The following is a 21,880-nucleotide window of genomic DNA, read 5'->3' as shown; positions in this document are numbered from 1 at the left end:
CTCCTGTTATATATTTGCAGAAAACCATTCAGGTTTATTTTGTGACTTTTGCTACTGCTTTCTAAAAACTGATCTAAACAAAGTTTCACTGTGCTGCTGCCTTTAACACAGTCCAGTGCAAGTAACATCAAAGTGTATGGCACATGGCCACACACAAAATTTCCTTTCGTAGGATAGCTGGAGACAAACTCATTTTTATTAGTTGGGTGATTGGTGTAGCCTTATTGGGGGCGTGACCTCCAAGCCCTCAACACAGAACCATGGTGGACAATTTCAGTAGTCACCACCAACTTCAATGACAGCCATCTTAGAATTAATAGACACATCTAATATTCCCGGATAACAATAACTTTGTTGCCGAGGAGGGATTGTTATCTAGCTACAGGGTTTGAGTCACCTCAGCCGTTTTCTTATAATAAAAAAAAGCTCAGCTAGCAATGATAGCTAGCTAATGTTATCTAGACTGCGACTAGACTCGGCAGCTCACGGGCCCATAAACATGTCACATAGGCTTCAGGAGCCAGCTGGTTAGATATGATTCCACCATGGGCAACAATAACAAGTTATGTTCAACCCATAGCTAGTTTATCCAGTGACCACAGCGTTTAGAATGATAGCTACTGACCATAGCCGCGGGAAGTAGGTTGCTGAAACACCACCTGAAAAATCAGAGTAAAAAATGTAATGATTTATAAAAACACGAATAATAATAGAAAATGCAAAAATTCACAAAAGTAGATCACTGGGCCTTTACTAGTTCTGTATTAGTGGACCGATATAGCCTTCTGTAGCACGGGTCATTTTTTGTATTCCTGGAGCTGCAGCTCTCGCTGTCCGACAGGTGATATTATTCCACACATTGCCTACTAGGCCCTGTAGCACATGTGATAAAGTAATAAAAATACACATGCATCAATTTAATTAGACAAAATGATGCCAATGAACTTATAGACCAATAAGCATGACTGATCCAATGTATTTTCGGCTGCTAACCAATTAACCGTTAGCATTAACATCCCTAATACAAACCTTTTAAAACCACAACAAATTAAAGACACATCACGTAGAAATCGCTCTGCCATTTTCTGGTAGCTAAAATTTGAATATTTCGCCTAATTTTAGTTTATGAGAGAAAACAAACAAACAAAAAGTATTTTGTAGAGAATCATTGTACCATCTAAACCACTGTGAAATATATTTTCCATAACAAAATATATTGTATTTTCAGGTGTTTAAAGATGGTGTACAAAACTGAAAAAAAAATATGCAAAAACCAAACGTATGAACTGGAAGCATAGAAATAGCTCACATAGAACATATCTACCACTTCTTAGACTTGCTTTCAATGAGAATGACATATCTATAACACACAGTTTTTGGGTTGGGTCGCCCAAAAAGTTACATATTGCAGCTTTAAGAGACATAAATACTGTATGTAGCATGTGGTGTCTCCCATAGACACCAATGCAATAGCAGCTGGGTCTGGTCTACTTAGCCCATTGTCTTTCATAACTGCATTTGGAGACCTATGTTGACCCCATGTTAAACAACCAAAGAGAGGGGATATAGCTCAGTGGTAGAGCATTTGACTGTAGCTCAAGATGTCATGTATTGTCATGTTATGTCTTGTTCCTGTTCTTTCTCTTCACTTCGTTTCCCCCTGCTGGTCGTATTAGGTTACCTTCTCTCCCTTTCCTTCCCCCAGCTGTTCCTCATCTCCTCTAACTACCTCGTTTACTCTCTCCCACCTGTTCCTTTTTTTCCCTCTGATTAGGTATCTATTTCTCTCTCTGTTTCTGCTTCTGTCTTTGTCAGATTCTCGTTTGCTTCACCCTTGTCCCGTCCTGTCGTAATCTGCCTCTTCATCAGATGCTACGTGTGATCAGGTACCTCTGTCCTCTACAACCCGCGCCTACCTGGAGAGACCAGCAGTCTGTTGCCGCTAACCCTGCTATTCTCCTCTGCTGCTAGAAGGGGACTCTCCTGTAAAGATCAGAGGACTTTATGATTTATTTGTCGCCCTCTCTGCGGGTTGTCTATTTTGTCAACCGATACATCTGAAGAGGATTTATGTCTTCCCTGTGTTTGGACATTAAAAGACTCTGTTTCTGTTAAACCGCTTTTGGGTCCTCACTCACCTGCATAACACAAGAGGTCTGACGTTTGAATCCTGGTGCCCCCTTTAAATCAATAGTTCTTAACTATAGTTTGAGATAGGGAGTGTCCTTAATGGGTGCTTTTTTTCTCAAACTAAAATGTTCTTTATTAGACCATATGTCTCTCCTTTCAATGTGTTACTAAGAGGGGGAATAGCTCAGTGGTAGAGTATTTGGCTCTGGATCTTGAGAGCTCATGTTCAAGTCCCTGTGCCCCCTTTAAAACAAACAGTTTAAACTCATCATTTCTGGAATGGGGTGAGATCTCATGTTTCTCTATATAATATCAGCTCTCTGATATTCTTGCCTTTGTGTATGGTTTAGAGAAACACTTAAATACGATTTTTGTCCACATATTTGAAATGTATGTAGAGTTTCTTATAAAAACAAATGACTAGTAGTGAGAGGTTAAAGTTCACAGAACTTGTCATAGGGAACGTTCCTTTGCCCAGGCGTTGCTAACTCATGCCAGATCTTTCAACACCTGGAAAGGTATTTTAAGTATCAGCTAACCACATCATATGTTATTGCAATCGATCAGTCGATGACACAGTCCATGACGTGGCACGCAATCATTGGTTGATGCATGCAACGTCTGAGCATTGGAAAGCAACTATAGTTTCTGCTGAGTCAGCATGTTGGCTGTGACCCAGAGCTGTGGGTGCAAAGCATCGTGGGTTATAAGAGGAGATTAATTAAGACATTTTCAAGTAGTAAGCATATTCGATGATGCTCTCTGTTCAATTAGATGGAGGAAAGTCTGACTTTGATTAATGGCCTTGTAACGTTTCATTGTGGTCAATGACCTGTGAGCCTCTGTGCTGTACTGTGGTATCGTTTTGTTACATTGGTGTCAGATGTAATCATATAGAAAAGGTATTGGAGAATTTTCGGTTGAGCTAATGAGTTGGGTCAGTATATGCTTGGGGAATAATTGGATCATCTTTGAACAGACATGTACATAACTACAGAATATCTTTACAGAGAGGCAGAAATATTTCCTAGTGATTTAGGTGTTTTACATAGGTTTGCATCTCATCATTTATTTTGGGCGTCGCTGTTGTCTAATAGTTCATATTGAGATCGTCTCCTCATCAATATAAATTATAATTGACCCATTTTGTTCAACATTTCAACATGTTATTTGTTAGGCAAAAAACAAGACCTCAACCATGTTTGAGTTTATTGGACATGTTAAGATCATGTTTAAATGTTTTGCAGCATTCCAACAGATGGCACTGTGGGCTTCTGATTTGAACCCAAATGTTGAACCATAGAAATGTGTTGGATATTTGCCACTGCTACAGTATTGTTGCATTTCCAATCAACCAAAAATACATATTGTGTGGGAAATATGGTTGTGTAATATATTATAGCATTTGTTAAAAAGACATGTGAAGCATATAAACAGACTGACATATGTCACATTTTTACTGTCGACATTACGGAAGCAACATAAAAAAATGCTGGGATTGGTTAATGTCTGAAAATATGTGTCTGTTTATAATGTTGTTTATGTCATTTTCATTACCAGGTCATCTTCAGACTTTAAAAGGAGATGAAGTTGGGTAATATTGTAGCAGTACTTCCTCTTTAAAAGGCTGTAACTGCAGCACCTCCCCTTTTATTCAGAGGATGATGTCATCCGGGAGTCACTCAGTGTTTTTTTTCTTCTCCTGCTCTATCGCTCTCTCTTCGCATTTGCACTCTCCATTAGTGAGGTGACAGGACACTTCTCTGTCTCTCCATATTTTCTCTCTTTCTCGCTCTCCCTCGCTCTCTTCCTCCTTAGCTTCCTTTAACAGTAGGGATGTAGTCCTCTGCCTCTTTCAAACTTCAGCACCTGCTATGCTGTGAACTCCTTGGTGACCTCTATTGATTCTATTGAGACTGCTCCTTACTGAGATATTTTGCTCCACTTGTTTGAGAGGATCTAAGAGGACCTTATTGGGTTTGGAAGTTGTTTGATTTCTCTCTATACCCTGGTAGAACTACAGGACCATGGCCATGAAGGAGACCATTCTGCCCATCAGTGAGGTGTCTGGCCCGGCCCCGTTGCCCTACCCGGAGGTAGTGGAGCTCAACGTGGGTGGCCAGGTGTATGTCACGAAGCGCTCTACCCTGGTCAGCGTGCCCGACACCACCCTGCACGCCATGTTCACCCGGTGCCCGCCACGGGAGCTGCCAAGGGACAGCCGCGGGCGCTTCTTTATCGACCGCGATGGCTTCCTGTTCCGCTACGTGCTGGACTTCCTGCGAGACCGCCAGCTGGTGCTGCCCGACCACTTCCCTGAGCGTGAGCGCCTGCAGAGGGAAGCCGAGCACTTCCAGCTGGGCGAACTGCTGCGCCTCCTGGGGCCCCGGGTGGGTTCCAAGCAGGGCTCCATGAATGATGAAGGCTGCCACAGCGATATTGAGGAGAGCTCACAAAGCAGTGAGTACCCCACAGGTCGTACCTTGACTTCCTCGGACAAGAGGTCAGGGTTCATCACCATCGGCTACAGGGGATCCTACACCACGGTGCGGGACAATCAAGCCGACGCCAAGTTCCGACGCGTGGCCAGGATCATGGTGTGTGGACGCATCGCCCTGGCCAAAGAGGTGTTTGGGGAAACACTGAATGAGAGCCGGGACCCAGACCGGCCACCGGAGAAGTACACGTCAAGGTTTTACCTCAAGTTCACCTACTTGGAGCAGGCATTTGACCGGCTTTCTGAGGCGGGCTTTACAATGGTGGCTTGTAATTCCACGGGAACAGCCGCTTTTGTCAACCAGTACAGGGACGACAAACTCTGGAGCAGCTACACAGAGTACATCTTCTTCAGTAAGTGCAAAATGACTTCTCACGCATTCACTAGCATACATTTTGGAAAAGTGGGTCCAACATGTTTTGTCAGGTTTTGGTATTGTGTCAAGTTTCGCTTCACAAGTGAAATGATTGAATGGATTATTTGCCTATCTATTTGAACTTGGATTGTACAGGCTTTTAAAGGTAAAGCATACATTTTCCTCTACGTGGTTCAAAGTAATCATTACCAGCTTCTTCACTTTCCTTTAGAACATCCTCCCTGTTCCTCTAATCTGTTTTTGACATGTGTTCCAAAATCACAGTAGATCTAGTAAATATGAGAATAGATTAGAGAGAAAGCTGTGTATGACAGTTACATATAGGGCTCTATTTTAACAAAGTCTTAGCGCTGGCGGTAGGCTATACGTTCGGGCGAGTGTCAGAAATATTTTTGCTATTTTGACAACCAGAATTATGGGTGCAATAGCTGACGGTGGCGTGAGAGGCCTGGGTTTTGATTAATAAACAAGTTGTAGGTGTTTAAGCCTTGACACCTCACTGGCCAATCAGAACATGCACCATGGCTAAAAATGTGGTTGCTTCAAGTTGTGTATTTACGGTCTTTTATGTATTGCATTGTCATAAACTCCAATACGAATGTTAGTCTGTTGAAGCCTAGTTCGTTGAATTGCCTGCCCCACATTTGCTAAATATGTTGAGCATATTTGCAGTCACATTATTGTCATTGCATTGCTCAATATGGAAATACATTAATAAACATAGGCAATAGCATTCACACTGATATAGAGGCTAGGCCAGAGGAGGCTGGTGGGAGGAGCTATAGGAGGACAGGCTCATTGTAAAGGCTGGAATGGAATAAATGAAACCGTACGAAACAAATCAAACATATGTAAGCCATGTTTACATTAAACATTAATTCCATTCCAGCCATTACAATCAGCCTGTCCTCCTAATGCTCCTTCCACCAGCCTCATCTGGGCTAGGTCCACTGTAAATTGCAGTTTGGACATGCTGAACATAATCAATAAGCAATATTAAATTCACTAGGGAGGAGGTGAGAGGAGTGTCCCTGGGAGTATGGTGCCAGGAAAATAACCTCAACTTCAACAAAACTAGGGAGCTGATCGTGGACTTAAGGAAACAGCAGAGGGAGCACCCCCCTATCCACATCAACGGGACAGCAGTGGAGAAGGTGGAAAGCTTCGAGCTCCTTGGCGTACACATCACTGACAAACTGAAATGGTCCAACCACACAGACAGTGTGGTGAAGAAGGCGCAACAGTGCCTCTTCAAACTCAGGAGGCTGAAGAAATTTAGTTTGGCACCTAAAACCCTCACATAGATCATCAAGGACAACAACCACCACTGCCTGTTCACCCCGCTATCATCCAGAAGGCGAGGTCAGTACAGGTGCATCAAAGCTGGGACAGAGAGACTAAAAAACAGCAATCACTAGCACATTAGAGGCTGCTGCCTATATACATACACTTGAAATCACTGGCAACTTTAATAATGAAACACTAGTTACTTTAATAATGTTTACTTATTTTGCATTACTCTTCTCATATGTATATACTGTATTCTATCCTATTCTACTGTATCTATGTCACTCTGACATTGCTCATCCAAATATTTTTTATTCTTAATTCCATTACTTTACTTTAGATTGTGTGTATTACTTGTTAGATATTACTACACTGTTGGAGCTAGAAACACATGCATTTTGCTACACCCGCAATATCAAATCAAATTTATTCATACAGCCCTTCGTACATCAGCTGATATCTCAAAGTGCTGTACAGAAATCCAGCCTAAAACCCCAAACAGCAAGCAGTGCAGGTGTAGAAGCACGGTGGTTAGGAAAAACTCCCTAGAAAGGCCAAAACCTAGGAAGAAACCTAGAGAGGAACCAGTCTATGAGGGGTGGCCAGTCCTCTTCTGGCTGTGCCGGGTGGAGATTATAACAGAACATGGCCAAGATGTTCAAATGTTCATAAATTACCAGCATGGTCAAATAATAATAATCACAGTAGTTGTCGAGGGGGCAGCAAGTCAGCACCTCAGGAGTAGATGTCAGTTGGCTTTTCATAGCCGATCATTAAAAGTATCTCTACTACTCCTGCTGTCTCTAGAGAGTTGAAAACAGCAGGTCTGGAACAGGTAGCACGTCCGGTGAACAGGTCAGGATTCCATAGCCGCAGGCAGAACGGTTGAAACTGGAGCAGCAGCACGGCCAGATGGACCAGGGACAGCAAGGAGTCATCATGCCAGGTAGTCCTGAGGCATGGTCCCTGGGCTCAGGTCCTCCGAGAGAGAGAGAAAGAAAGAGAGAAAGAGGGAATTAGAGAGAGCATACTTAAATTCACACAGGACACCGGATAAGACAGGAGAAGTACCCCAGATATAACAAACTGACCCTAGCCACCCGACACAAACTACTGCAGCATAAATACTGGAGGCTGAGACAGGAGGAGTCAGGAGACACTGTGGCCCCATCCGATGATACCCCCGGACAGGGCCAAACAGGAAGGATATAACCCAACCCACTTTGCCGAAGCACAGCCCCCACACCACTAGAGGGATATCTATAACATCTGCTGTGTATGTGACAAATAAAATTTGATTTGATTTTGAATGTCAAGGCCTAAAAAGACTGTGTATGTTTATAATCAAATTCAGAGAAAAAACTAAGCAACTTGTTTTAAATAGGTTGTTTGAATACTGTTACAGATATCTTAATTGCTCCCCGTGCTCCCCCGCACATAATACAGACAAGGAAACTTAGACTATGGAGGGTTTTACGCACATCCAAACATTTCACAGGAGCTGGACAAAGATGCAATATAAAGAGAAAGGGGGATTGTCCACTCACTGTTACAATGCTCACAAATGTAATGTTTTATAAACATCATGGAGCCATCCTATAGGTCATATTTGCACTTCTCCAGAAATAGCAGATTAAATTGCATTGCATTCAAGCCATGTATGTTCTCAACATAAACCCACTGACTGGCGAATCTTTCTAATATGTTTTAAGTCAAATTAAATGAAACACATTTTTTAAAACAATATCAGGTCAGAAGCATGATATCATAAATCGCATCTCTCGTTCCATGAGCGTAAGGCAATGTATGCACACGTAGGCCTAAGGGCTCATTGGCATGAATGTTTACCCTATACGTTGACGATCAAAGTGTATTAAATAGTATACAGTAACCATAGAATAGGCCTAGTCATAACAAACTTGTAGCCTATCTAGTGTTTTGCATTGGCTTCAACATGGAAACATTAGTCTACACACGTTGCATTCGTATTTCAAAAATGTACTGCGTGTTCAAGCCATGGACAATTGGACATTACCCAAATGTTATAAGAAGATTAGCCTTCCATTAGCCTGCCATCCCATTATTTGACAGGTCTAATAGGCTAGTGGAAGATGCAATTTTGTTTACCAAATGAAAAAGGAAAAGCAATAAGAAGTCTATTGTAATAACTTGATGACGGGCTCCTATCCAACTGTGCTATTTTGTTTTTTGTTTTATCACATTGTTTGTAACTCATGTTGTACATAATGTTGCTGCCACTGTCTCTTATGACCAAAAAGAGCTTTTGGACATCAGAACAGCGATTACTCACCTCGAACTGGACAAAGATTTTTTCTTTAATGAGTTTGATGCAAAGGACATACTGCTTTGTCAAGACAAGGCCCAAATCCCTGTCATCAGCGCGAAGAAAAGACAGAGAAAAGGGGGAGAAGTGCCTTGTAAGAATCTGCCAATGAGGAGGAAAACCACCACTACCCTCCATATTATTGGCCAACGTGCAATCATTGGAAAACAAACTGGATGATTAAGACTATACGACCAACGGGGCATTAAAGACGGTATTATCTTGTGTTTCACCGAGACGTGGCTGAACGACGACACGGATATAGAGCTGGGTGGCTTCTTCGTGCATCGGCAGGACAGAGCAGCCACGTCTGGTAAGGCGAGGGACGGGTGTGTGTGTGACTATTTGTAAAATACTGCTGGCGCCCAATATCTAATATTAAAGAAGTCTCGAGGTATTGCTCACCTGAGAATACATCATAATAAGCTGTAGACCACACTATCTACCAAGAGAGTTCTCATTTATATTATTTACCACCACAAACCGATGCTGGCACTAAGACTGCACTCAACGAGCTTGTTTGCCATAAGCAAACAAGAAAATGCTCATCCAGAAGAGGCGCTCCTAGTGGCCCGCGACTTTAATGCAGGCAAACTAAATCCATTATACCGAATTTCTACCAGCATGTCACATGTGCAACCAGAGGGAAAAAAACTCTAGACCACCTTCACTCCACACCCAGGGATGCACACAAAACTCTCCCTGAACCTCCATTTGGCAAATCTGACCATAATTATATCCTCCTGATTCCTGCTTACAAGCAAAAACTAAAGCAGGAAGTACCAGTGACCCACTCAATACGGAAGTGGTCAGATGATGCGGATGCTACGCTACAGGACTGTTTTGCTAGCACAGACTGGAAAATGTTCTGGGATTCATCCAATGGCATTGAGGAGTATACCACCTCAGTCACCGGCTTCATCGGCGACGTCGTCCCCGCAGTGACCATACGTACATTTCCTAACGAGAATCAATGGATTACATGGAACATCCGCATTGAGCTAAAGGCTAGAGCTGCCAATTTCAAGGAGCGGGACACTAATCTGGACACTAGTAGGAAATCCTGTTATGCCCTCAGACGAACCATCAAACAAGTAAAGCATCAATACAGGACTAAGATGGAATCCTCTGCTCTGATGTTCGTTGGATGTGGCAGGGCTTGAAAAATATTGCAGACTCCAAAGGGAGACCCAGCCACGGGCTGCCCAGTGAGGCGAGCCTACTAGACAAGCTAAATGCCTTTTATGCTCGCTTCGAGGCAAGCAACACTGAAGCATGCATGAGAGCACCAGCTGTTCCAGACGACTTTGTGATTTCGCTCTCCGTAGCAGATGTAAGCAAGACCTTCAAAAACAGGTCATGCGCAAACCTGCAGGGCCAGACAGATTACCAGGACGTTTTACGCAAAGCTTGTCTACTGTACACTGTCTATATTTTCAACCTCTGCCTGACCGAGTCTGTAATATCTACTGTACATGTTTCAAACAGACCACCATAATCCCTGTGCCAAGAAAGCGAAGGTAACCTGCCTAAATGATTATCACTCCGTAGCTAGCCATGAAGTGCTTTGACAGGATGGTCATGGCTCACATCAACACTGTCATTCGAGAATCCCTAGACCCACTCCAATTTGCATACCGCCCCAACAGATCCACAGATGACGCAATCGCACACCACACTGCCCTTTCCCACCTGGACAAAAGGAACACCTATGTGAGAATGCTGTTTATTGACTACAGCTCAGCATCCAACACCATAGTGCCTACAAGGCTCATCACTCATCAGGACCCTGGTACTAAACCTCTCTCTGCAACTGGATCCTGGACTTCCTGATGGGCCGCCCCAGGTGGTATGGGTAAGCAACAGCACATCTGCCTCAACACTGGGGCCCCTCAGGGGTGCGTGCTTAGTCCCCTCCTGTACTCCCTGTTCACCCATGCGTGGCCAAGCATGATTCCAACACCATTATTAAGTGACAACGACAACAATGAGACAGCCTATAGGGAGGAGGTCAGAGACCTGGCAGTGTGGTGCCAGGACAACAACCTCTCCCTCATTGTGAGCAAGACAACGGCGCTGATCGGGGACTATAGGAAAAGGAGGGCCCAGCAGGCCTCCATTAACATCAACGGGGCTGAAGTGGAGCGGTCGAGAGTTTCAAGATCCTTGGTGTCCACATCACCAACAAACTATCATGGTCCAAACACACCAAGGCAGTTGTGAAGAGGGCACGACAACACATTTCCCCCCTCAGGAGACTGAAAAGATAAACTGCACCATGGAGAGCATCCTGACCGGTTGCATCACCGCTTGGTATGGCAACTGCTCGGCATCATTTTCTAAACTCTATTTCTTGAACTGCGTTGTTGGTTAATTAAGGGCTTAAGCATTTCACGGTTCTATTCGGTGCACGTGACAAGTACAATTTGTGTCGATGTGACAAATGAGGCAAATTATCTTTTAAAATCAAAAATAGACTTTTAAAGTTATTTTTTTATTTCACCTTTATTTAACCAGGTGGGCCAGGTGGGCCAGTTGAGAACAAGTTCTCATTTACAACTGCGACTTGGCCAAGATAAAGCAAAGCAGTGAGACACAAAACAACACACATGGGATAAACAAAGTTACAGTCAATAACCCAATAGAACAGTCTATATACAGTGTGTGAAAATGTAGTAAGATCAGGGAGGTAAGGCAATAAATAAGCCATAGTTACTCCAGGTGTCCACTCCCATTTATGAGTGTTTACATTTGATTTCTCTTGGAATCGACTTTTGGAGATCGACTTTTGGGGAATCGACTCTTGGAATCGACTATTCTTTTTGATGGAGGAGATTAGTTGCCGTTCTTCTGAGAACAAAAACACTTGCATCCTTCATATAGAGCACGGCATGGAGAGAGAATGGGGCAGGTGGGCAGGTCGGCATCAGGCAGACAGTCAGAACAGTGCACTGCAGTGGTTCTTCCTTTAAAAGTTGTGGCACTCTGCAAGATTTCTATGGCACGTTATTTAAGAGTCAGCTATTGTTGCCAGAATGACGCAATTTACCACAATCTGACACCATCTACCGCAAACGGCCACGTCATAAACTCAAAACCTAGAAAGGAAGAATCACTGTAGGCCTATCAAAAGCTGTAACTCGCAATGGAATGCTGCATCTTGCCATTTCTTGGCTTGCAATGTCTCGCGAATTCAGTAAAGCAGGGCCTATCATCAATGAATTGGCTAGGATATTCTGCACGCAACAGACCAAAGGCTGAACACACACTAGCATCATTAGAAAAGCGGAGGCGAGCCAGATCGAGGGAGAGAGAGGAGGGGGCAGGCAGGCAGGCAGAAAACATTTCTTGGTAATCTGTATCTCGTAATTTCTTGACTTGCATGCCTCACAAATGCATGCCTCTCTGGTTTTATCACATTTTACAACATTTCCCAGGCCGTTAGCCTAATATCTAGTTGGGCTATAGGCTTAACACGGAAACTAATGTTTTGTGATAACTGCACTGTGATTTTAATTTTGTGGGGGAATAACAAAGAAAACAGTTTTCGGGTAGGGATTTTTCTTAGTGTTATGGATCCCAACTTCACACCCCTAATCAAATCCCCAATTCAAATCATTTCAAATGTTATTTGTCACATACACATGTTTAGCAGATGTTATTGCGGGTGTAGCGAAATTCTTGTGTTTCTAGCTGTGCTGTAAGATCTAATATAAGAAGTAATATCTAATAATTGCATAACATATACCTAACACACACACAAATGTAAGTAAACGAATGGAATTAACAATATATAAATATATGGACGAGCAATGTCAGAGCAGCATAGACTAGAATAGTATAGAATACAGTATAAACATATGAGATGAGAAATGCAAGATATGTAAACATTACTAAAGTGACTAGTGTTCCATTTATTAAAGTGGGCAGTGATTTCAAGACAATGTATATAGAAAGCAGCCTCTAATGTGCTAGTTATATAACAGTCTTATTTCCTTGAAATAGAAGCTATATTTCAGTCTCTCTGTCCTAGCTTTGATGCACCTGTACTGACCTCGCGTTCTGGATGATAGCGTGGTGAACAGGCAGTGGCTCGGGTGATTGTTGTCCTTGATGATCTTTTTGGCCTTCCTGTGACATTTCCAACAATGAATGGCGCCGATATCTGAATGCTTATTGTAGGCCACATCACGTTTATCAGTGCTCACATTCTAGGGCAATGGACAACATTCAATGTCCTTGAGGTAGCAGAGCTTGATTTTTCAATTTTGGTCTTATGTTTGATGATTTATAAAAAATCTATAATAATTATACACTTACTTTTTTCAAAAAGCAATGGCTGATAATCACACCTCACAACAACAAAAAAACGTTTCTTCTTTTTGACAAGCAAAAATATATAATCGTGCTCCTTCCCAGGCCCCTTGGACGTGTTCTTCAACCTGACAAAAGATAACTAGGCAGCCAGCTCCCACGGGGCAGCAACACATCACACTAAAGCCGGCCGACAGGCCCTGTCGACCTCGCTGCCCCCTGCCCCTGTGTGCCTGCTCTCCCCCCGTCAAGCCTCCCCAATCCGTCAAAGCCTTCACATCCAATGGGACCAAGCCAAGAGTTCTTCATTAGCAGCAGGGAAATGTGACTGGGGGAGGTGAGACAGGGGTCTGGCAACAAGTCAGGGAGCAAAATGTCTGGAACTGTAGACAGTCATAACATAGACTGGGCATTTTCTTCATGAACACCTTTCAGTCCCCTGAAGTCTTTGCAGGTATACAAACACACAATCAGACACACATACACATTGATACACAAGCACACATAGCCTACATCCACACAAGCACACCATGTACGCACAAACACGTACACACACTCCCCTCTTTCTCAGTATTTATTTCTATTGATTAGAATGCTCCAATCTGTTTAAATTGGAGCAGTCCCCCCCTCCACAAATCATTCCCTATTCCCCAGACACACCTCACCCCTAGATACACCCCACCAAAACCCCATCTATCTGCCCTCAGGCAGTTTTCGATCAATCATTCCTCTTCCAATGAAACTAGGGGCTCTATTTTCTGCTGCCGTTAAGGCGGCACTAATGTCAAATGCTCGCTCTTTGGCAAAGCCAGCTCTCTGCTATTTGGGTTGGATATCAGCTCGCTTGAACTAAGGTGGGAGTGGTGTAAATATTTGAGATGTGTCCTTAAAAATGCCAATTTGCTCACCAAAAGCTGGTCTTAGCAGTAATGTAATTAGTTATGGTCGATTTTGCCAGCAGAGACCCACAGTAGCCTATAAACAATGTTTTATTAAAATATCAGAAGCAGCAAAACAGTCAGACAGTCTTTACATTGGACATTATTATTGTCCATGAAGCTTCTGTGAAAATGTCACATTCTTCTAAATGAGCAGACCAAGGTGCAGCGTGAGTATAGTTCCACATCTTTTAATGAATAAGTGAAACTGAAAACAAAATAACAAAACTTACAAAGACCCGTGACTACGTAGTGCTCAAACACACTAAACATAAACAATATCCCATAACCCACAGGTGGAAAAAAATGCTACTTAAGTATGATCCCCAATTAGAGACAACGATAACCAGCAGCCTCTAATTGGAATCATACATATCATCAACATAGAAAATCAAACCTAGAACCCCACATAGAAAATACAAACTAGAACAAAAAACCCTAGTCACGCCCTGACCTACTCTACCATAGAAAATACAGGTTTTCTATGGTCAGGACGTGACAGAACTCTGGACACATTAGGTCTATGTGCAATGCCAGGGGACTGAAAGGGGGCAGCAGGTAGCCCAGTGGTTAGAGCGTTGGGTCGTAACCGGAAGGTTGCTGGATTGAATCCCTGAGCTGACAAGGTAAATATATGTCGTTCTGCCCCTGAAGAAGCCAGTTAACCCACTGTTCCCCGGGCACTGTAGATGTTGATTAAGGCAGCCCCCCATGGGTTAAATGCGGAAGATGCATTCAGTTGGACAACTGACTAGGTTCCCTCCTTTCCCCTAACGAATGAAAGGTGTCTGAAGTCTTTTTAGGACATCAAATCACATTTTATTTGTCACACGCTCCGAATTCAATGCTCTGAATACCGTGAAATTCTTACTTACAAGCCCTTAACCAACAATGCAGTTCAAGAAAATATTTACTAAATATTTAATAAATAAAATGTAAAAAAATTAACAAGACAAATACATAACAATAACAAGGCTATATATAGGGGGTACCGGTACTGAGTCAATGTGTAGGGGTACAGGTTAGTCGAGGTAATTTGTAAAATGACTATGCATAGATAATAAACAGCGAGTAGCAGCAGTGTAAAAACAAAGGGGGGGAGGGGGTCAATGTAAATAGTCCGGGTGGCCATTTAATTAATTGTAGAGCAGTCTTATAGCTTGGGGTTAGAAGCTGTTAAGGTGCCTTTTGGTCCTAAATTTGGCTCTCCGGTACCGCTTGCTGTGAGGTAGCTGAGTGAACAGCTATGACTTGAGTGACTGGAGTCTTTCACAATGTTTGGGGCGTTTCTCTGACACCGCCTACTATATAGGTCCTGGATGTCAGAAAGGCTTGGCTCAAGTGATATACTGGGCCGTAGGCAATACCATCTGTAGCGCCTTACGGTCGGATGCCAAGCAGTTGCCATACCAGGCAGTGATGCAACCGGTCAGGATGCTCTTGATGGTGCAGCTGTATAACTTTTTGAAGATCTGGGGACCCATGCCAAATCTTTTCAGTCTCCTGAGGGGGAATTGGTGTTGTCGTGTCCTCTTCACAACTGTCTTGGTGTGTTTGGACCATGATAGTTTGTTGGGGATGTGGACACCAAGGAACTTGAAACTCTCGACTGCTCCACTACAGCCCCGTCAATGTTAATGGGGGCCTGTTTGGCCCTCCTTTTCCTATAGTCCATGATCAGCTCCTTTGTCTTGATCACATTAAGGGAGAGGTTGTTGTCCTGGCACCACACTGCCAGATCTCTGACCTCCCTATAGGCTGTCTAATCGTTGTCGGTGATCAGGCCTACCACTGCTGTGTCGCCAGCAAACTTAATGATGGTGTTGGAGTCGTGCTTGGCCACGCAGTAGTGGGTCAACAGGGAGTACAGGAGGGGACTGTGCATGCAACCCTGAGGGGCCCCAGTGTTGAGGATCAGCGTGGCAGAAGTGTTGTTGCCTACACTTACGACCTGGGGTGGCGCGTCAGGAAGTCCAGGATCCAGTTGCAGAGGGAGGTGTTTAGTCCTAGAGCAGTCTTATCACTTATCACAAATTTATTTTCATCACTCTGTGATGAGCTTTGTGGGCAGTATGGTGTTAAACGCTGAGTTGTAGACAATGAACAGCATTCTCACAAAGGCGTTCCTTTTGTCCAGGTGGGAAAGTGTGGAGTGCGATTGCGTCATCTGTGGATCTGTTGGGGCAGTATCCAAATTGGAGTGGGTCTAGGGTTTCCAGGATGTTTGTGTTTATGTGAGCTATGACCAACCTTTCAAAGCACTTCATTGCTACCGACATGAGTGCTACGGGGCTGTAATTATTTAGGCAGGTTACCTAAGCTTTCTTGGTTACAGGGACTATGTTGGTCTGTTTGAAACATATACAGTTGAAGTCGGGAGTTTACATACACTTAGGTTGCAGTCATTAAAACTTGTTTTTCAACCACTCCACAAATGTCTTGTTAACAAACTAGTTTCAGCAAGTCATTTAGAACATCTACTTTGTGCATGACCAAGTCATTTTTCCAACAATTGTTTACACACAGATTATTTCACTTATAATTCACTGTATCACAATTCCCGTGGGTCAGAAGTTTACATACACTAAGTTGACTGTGCCTTTAAACAGCTTGGAAAATTCCAGAAAATTATGGCATGGCTTTAGAAGCTTCTGTTAGGCTAATTGAGATCATTTGAGTCAATTGGAGGTGTACATGTGGATGTATTTCAAGGCCTACCTTCAAACTCTGTGAAAATGGGAACATAAAAAGAAATCAGCCAAGACCTCAGAAAAAGATGGTGGACCACCACAAGCCTGGTTCATCCTTGGGAGCAATTTCCAAACACCTGAAGGTACCACGTTCATCTGTACAAACAATAGTGTGCAAGTATAAACACCATGGGACCACACAGCCGTCATACCGCTCAGGAAGGAGATGTGTTCTTTCTCTTTGAGATGAACGTACTTTAGTGCGAAAAGTGCCAAACAATCCCAGAACAACAACAAAGGACCTTGTGAAGATGCTGAAAGAAACAGGTACAAAAGTATCTATATCCACAGTAAAATGAGTCCTATATAGACATAACCTGAAAGGCAAGTAAGAATACACTGCTCCAAAACCTCCAAAGCCAGACTATGGTTTGCAACTGCACATGGGGACAAAAATCGTACTTTTTAGAGAAATGTCCTCTGGTTTGATGAAACAAAAATAGAACTGTTTGGCCATAATGACCATTGTTATGTTTGGAGGAAAAAGGGGGATGCTTGCAAGCCGAAGAACACCATCCCAACCGTGAAGCACGGAGGTGGCAGCATCATGTTGTGGGGGTGCTTTGCTGCAGGAGGGACTGGTGAACTTCACAAAATAGATGGCAGGAGGAAGGAAAATTACGTGGATATATTGAATCAACGTCTCAAGACATCAGTCAGGAAGTTGGTCGCAAATGGGTCTTCCAAATGGACAAATGACCCCAAGCATACTTCCAAAGTTATGGCAAATTGGCTTAAGACAACAAAATCAAAGTATTAGAGTGGCCATCACAAAGCCCTGACCTCAAGCCTATAAAAAATTTGTGGGCAGAACTGAAAAGGCGTGTGCGAGCAAGGAGGCCTACAAACCTGACTCAGTTCACCAGCTTGGTCAGGAGGAATGGGCAAAAATACACACAACTTATTGTGGGAAGCTTGTTGAAGGCTACCCGAAATGTTTGACCCAAGTTAAACAATTTAAAAAGGCAATGCAATCAAATAGTAATTGAGTGTATGCAAACATCTGACACACTGGGAATGTGATGAAAGAAATCAAAGCTGAAATAAATAATTCTCTACTGTTATTCTGACATTTCACATTCTTAAAATAAAGTGGTGATGCTAACTGACCTAAAACAGGGATTTTTTACTAGGATTAAATGTCAGGAATTGTGAAAAACTGAGATTAAATGTATTTTGCTAAAGCGTATGTAACCTTCCGACTTCAACTGTATGTATTACAGACTTGGTCAGGGAGAGTAATAGTTTTCAAACCTTGTCACATCCGATGAGCGTAGAGCCGGTGTAGTAGGATTCAATCTTAGTCCTGTATTGATGCTTTGCCTGTTTGATGGTTTGTCTGAGGGCATAGCGGGATTTCTTTTAAGCATCCAGTTTAGTGAGCCTCTCCTTGAAAGTGCCAGCCCTGGTCTTTAGCTCGTTGCGGATGTTGCCTGTAATCCATGGCATCTGGTTGGGATATGTATGTACGGTCACTATGGGGACGACATTGTCGATGCACTTATTGATGAAGCTGGTGAATGAGGAGGTATACTCCTCAAGGCCACTGGATGAATCGCATAACATATTCCCGTCTGTGCTTGCAAAACAGTCCTGTAGCGTAGCATCTGCGTCATCTGACCACTTCCGTATTGAGTGAGTCACTGGTGCTTCTTGCTTTAGTTCTTGCTTGTAAGCAGGAATAAGGAGGATAGAATTATGGTCAGATTTGCCAAATGGAGGACGAGGGAGAGTGGAGGACGAGGGTGGACTAGAGGTTTTTTTCCTCTGGTTGCACATGTGACATGCTGGTAGAAATTAGGTAAAACAGATTTCAGTTTGCCTGCATTAAAGTCCCCGGCCACTAGGAGCGCCTCTTCTGGATGAGCATTTTCTTGTTTGCTTATGGCTTTATACAGCTCGTTGAGTACCGTCTTAGTGCCAGCATCAGTTTGTGGTGGTAAATAGATGGCTACAAGTAATATAGATGAGAAACGTAAGATATTATCATTTTTAATGTCCTGTTGGTAGGATAGTCTTAATCGTATAGTTTGTTTTCCAATGATTGCACATTGGACAATAATACAGGGTAATGGTGTTATTTTTAATGATTATTTTACCAGGCAAGTCAGTTAGGAACACATTCCTATTTACAATGACAGCCTACAGGGGAACAGTGTTCAGGGGCAGAACAACATATTTTTACCTTATCAGCTCAGGCATTCCATCCAGCAACCTTTTGGTTACTGGCCCAACAGTCTAACCACGAGGCTACATGCTTACCTTCTTGTCAGCAAGTTCTTACAAGGCACCCCGCCCTCCTCCCCCTTTTCCTCCATCATTTCTTCATGCTGATGATGGGGATTTGGGCCTTGTATTGACAAAGCAGTATATAATTCTTGTCAGACTCATTGTGCTATCTTTCATGCCATCCAGTGTTGTGTGTATATATTGTGAAAGTGTTTATTTCTAAGGATTTGTTGTTTACTTTTCATTATCGCCCTGAAATGTAAATAATTTTTGCTCTAATTCAAATATATTTATATGTTATTGGTCAGTGTAATAATTAGATATAGTAATGATTATTTAATGGAAACAACACAAGCAGTTGCTGTTTTAAATATAGTGACAATCTCTTTTGAAATAATCAAACTTGAGTGTTGGTGTTTTTCTTTCATGCCTCTCAATGGAATTCAAATGAAACCGAATAGAATCATGGAATGCTTGTTTTCTCTCTTTTTACTTTTTGACTAAAGTAAAAGCTCATAACTTGGGGGTTCTGATAAAGATATCAGTTTGTAGTTTTCAGTACTATAAAAAGTTTTAAAAAATGATCCAGCATGTGAGTGATTTTTCTAGGCAGACACACAAATGGTTCAATGTTTGTCTTCTTTCTGTAGTTCTTGTCTAAAGGATGATCTATAGCCTCAGCTATTACCACTATAACATTCTCTATCACTGTACTGAACTGTTGTCTGTTCTTTGTGACAAGGATTGAATAAGCACTGTAAATCTTTCCATTATATCAATACACTACCAAGATATTGGTTGGTTTCCCTTTCATCAATATAGTACAAGATCAATGACATCCACAACATAAACCACAGTTAGATAATTTTTTAGATGGAGTAAAATACTTTCAATAGAACCTTGACCAATCAGTCTCGGCTACAAGTTAAAGACAGGGCTACATTCACAATCCTGTATCATGCCAAGGTGTGGCAGAGAGAGCTCTGAGGTGTCATTTAAAATGCTTCCATGGGAGGTGTATTTTGAAGGAAAAACAAGATGCCAACATAAGATGTATGTGAGAACACTCCGTGGGAGAGGGGGGGTCATCATATCTGACATCTATATACTGTATCTTACCCCCCCCCCCACCTGCCATTCAATGCACCATGATAGTATAACACTTTTGAAAGTGAATTGTGCTGGAGGGCATAAATATAAAGAAGGGGGGTAATGGATAGGGTGATGAAGCAAAAGTGTTGAGTGACACCTGAGGAGTTTGAGGCTACGGCTGCTGCTGACAAACGCTTGACTGGTTTAAGAAGTTGAGGAGGCTGTTGGGTTACCTGAACTTTTCTTCCTGTCGGTGGAAAAGTTGGCATTGCTGTACACACACCTCTTCTCTGAAGCTGAAACCGAAACTGATCCACCTGTGTGGTCCCGCTAGGGCCTTGCGTAATTCATTGACCACTCTGCAACAGGGCTTTGCATTGATATTTATGAGGGAATCAAGCCTTCATTCCGGAGCAATGATAGAGCATCACTGCGATAACAAAGTGGATTTGTCTCCTGTTGAATGCAGTAAAGCATAGAGCTGCTATTCTATTGTTCAAAATATGAGTTGATACACTTTTCTTATGTCATTACAAGGAAATGTCACAGGCACGTAGGCAACATAATGGTATATTACAGTATATTAAAATATAACAAATGTTTTACAAGTGCTGGCACATTGTTTGCATGTTATGAATATTCAAAAAAATACAAGAGACTATCATGTCTAAGACATCAACTGCAAATAAACTTAAACTTCTCAGCTCACTGGCCACGATAACAACACCCCACCCGTAGCACGCGCTCCAACAGATATATCTCACTGGTCATCCCCAAAGCCAACACCTACTTTGGCCGCCTTTCCTTCCAGTTCTCTGCTGCCAATAACTGGAACGAATTGCAAAAATCTCTGAAACTGGAGACGTATATATTTCTCTCACTAACTTTAAACATCAGCTATCCGAGCAGCTAACCCATCTGTAAATAGCCCATCCAATCTACCTACCTCATCCCCATATTGTTTTTATTTACTTTTCTGCTCTTATGCACACCAGTATTTCTACTGGCACATCATCATCTGCACATCTATCACTCCAGTTTTAATCTGCTAAATTGTAATTACTTCTCTACTATGGCCTATTTATTGCCTTACCTCCTCACACCATTTGCACACACTGTATACAGACTTTGTTTTTTTCTATTGTGTTATTGACTGTCGCACTGCTTTGCTTTATCTTGGCCAGGTCGCAGTTGTAAATGAGAACTTGTTCTCAACTGGCCTACCTTGTTAAATAAAGGTGAAATAAATGGAAAAAACGATAAAAAATAGGAAGCATTGACCATGTTGTCGAAGAGGTCGCATTCAACCATGTTAAAAGGATTGTGATGGTTCCACCTGTCACCAGTTGGCGGCAGAGACCATCCACACTCGGGTGTGTCCAATGTACTCATGATTATCCTGTTAAAACAGGTGTGTTTTCTGTTGTGCTTTGCAGAAGTTGGAATTGTGTGCCATGTGTGTTTGTCGCCTGAGTGAGTTTGAGACTTAGTGGTTTATTGTTTTCCCTGTGTTCCGTTCGTTACCATTTCTCAGTAAAGTATTATATATTTTTTTTACCCCCTTTTTGTCCCCAATTTCGTGGTATCCAATTGTTAGTAGTTACTATCTTGTCTCATCTCTACAACTCCCGTATGGGCTCGGGAGAGACTAAGGTTGAGAGTCATGCGTCCTCTGAAACACAACCCAACCAAGTCGCACTGCTTCTTAACACAGCGCGCATCCAACCCGGAAGCCAGCCGCACCAATGTGTTGGAGGAAACACCATACACCTAGCGACCTGGTCAGCGTGCACTGCGCCCGGCCCGCCACAGGATTCGCTAGTGCGTGATGAGACAAGGATATCCCTACCAGCCATTGTGCGTCGCCCCATGGACCTCCCGGTCGCGGCCGGCTGCGACAGAGCCTGGGCACGAACCCAGAGT

General features: G+C 42.8%; 1 protein-coding gene across 1 annotated transcript in view; it reads left to right on the top strand.

Annotated features, from left to right (window-relative positions):
• The first annotated feature begins 3,870 nt into the window (after positions 1-3,870).
• The window catches only part of LOC115129570 (BTB/POZ domain-containing protein KCTD8-like), a 64,721-nt gene continuing 46,711 nt past the window's right edge, over positions 3,871-21,880 (top strand). Inside the window, exon 1 of the mRNA XM_029660089.2 lies at positions 3,871-4,980. Within this exon, the coding sequence (XP_029515949.1) occupies positions 4,158-4,980 (823 nt within the window). The 5' untranslated portion in view covers positions 3,871-4,157. The remainder of the gene's footprint in view (positions 4,981-21,880) is intronic.

The sequence above is a fragment of the Oncorhynchus nerka genome, linkage group LG5 (genome assembly GCF_034236695.1).
Source record: "Oncorhynchus nerka isolate Pitt River linkage group LG5, Oner_Uvic_2.0, whole genome shotgun sequence".
In the NCBI taxonomy this organism is placed as follows: Eukaryota; Metazoa; Chordata; class Actinopteri; order Salmoniformes; family Salmonidae; genus Oncorhynchus; species Oncorhynchus nerka.
The sequence above is the reverse complement of the archived record's forward strand: the minus strand, read 5'-3'. Positions and strand labels throughout refer to the sequence as shown.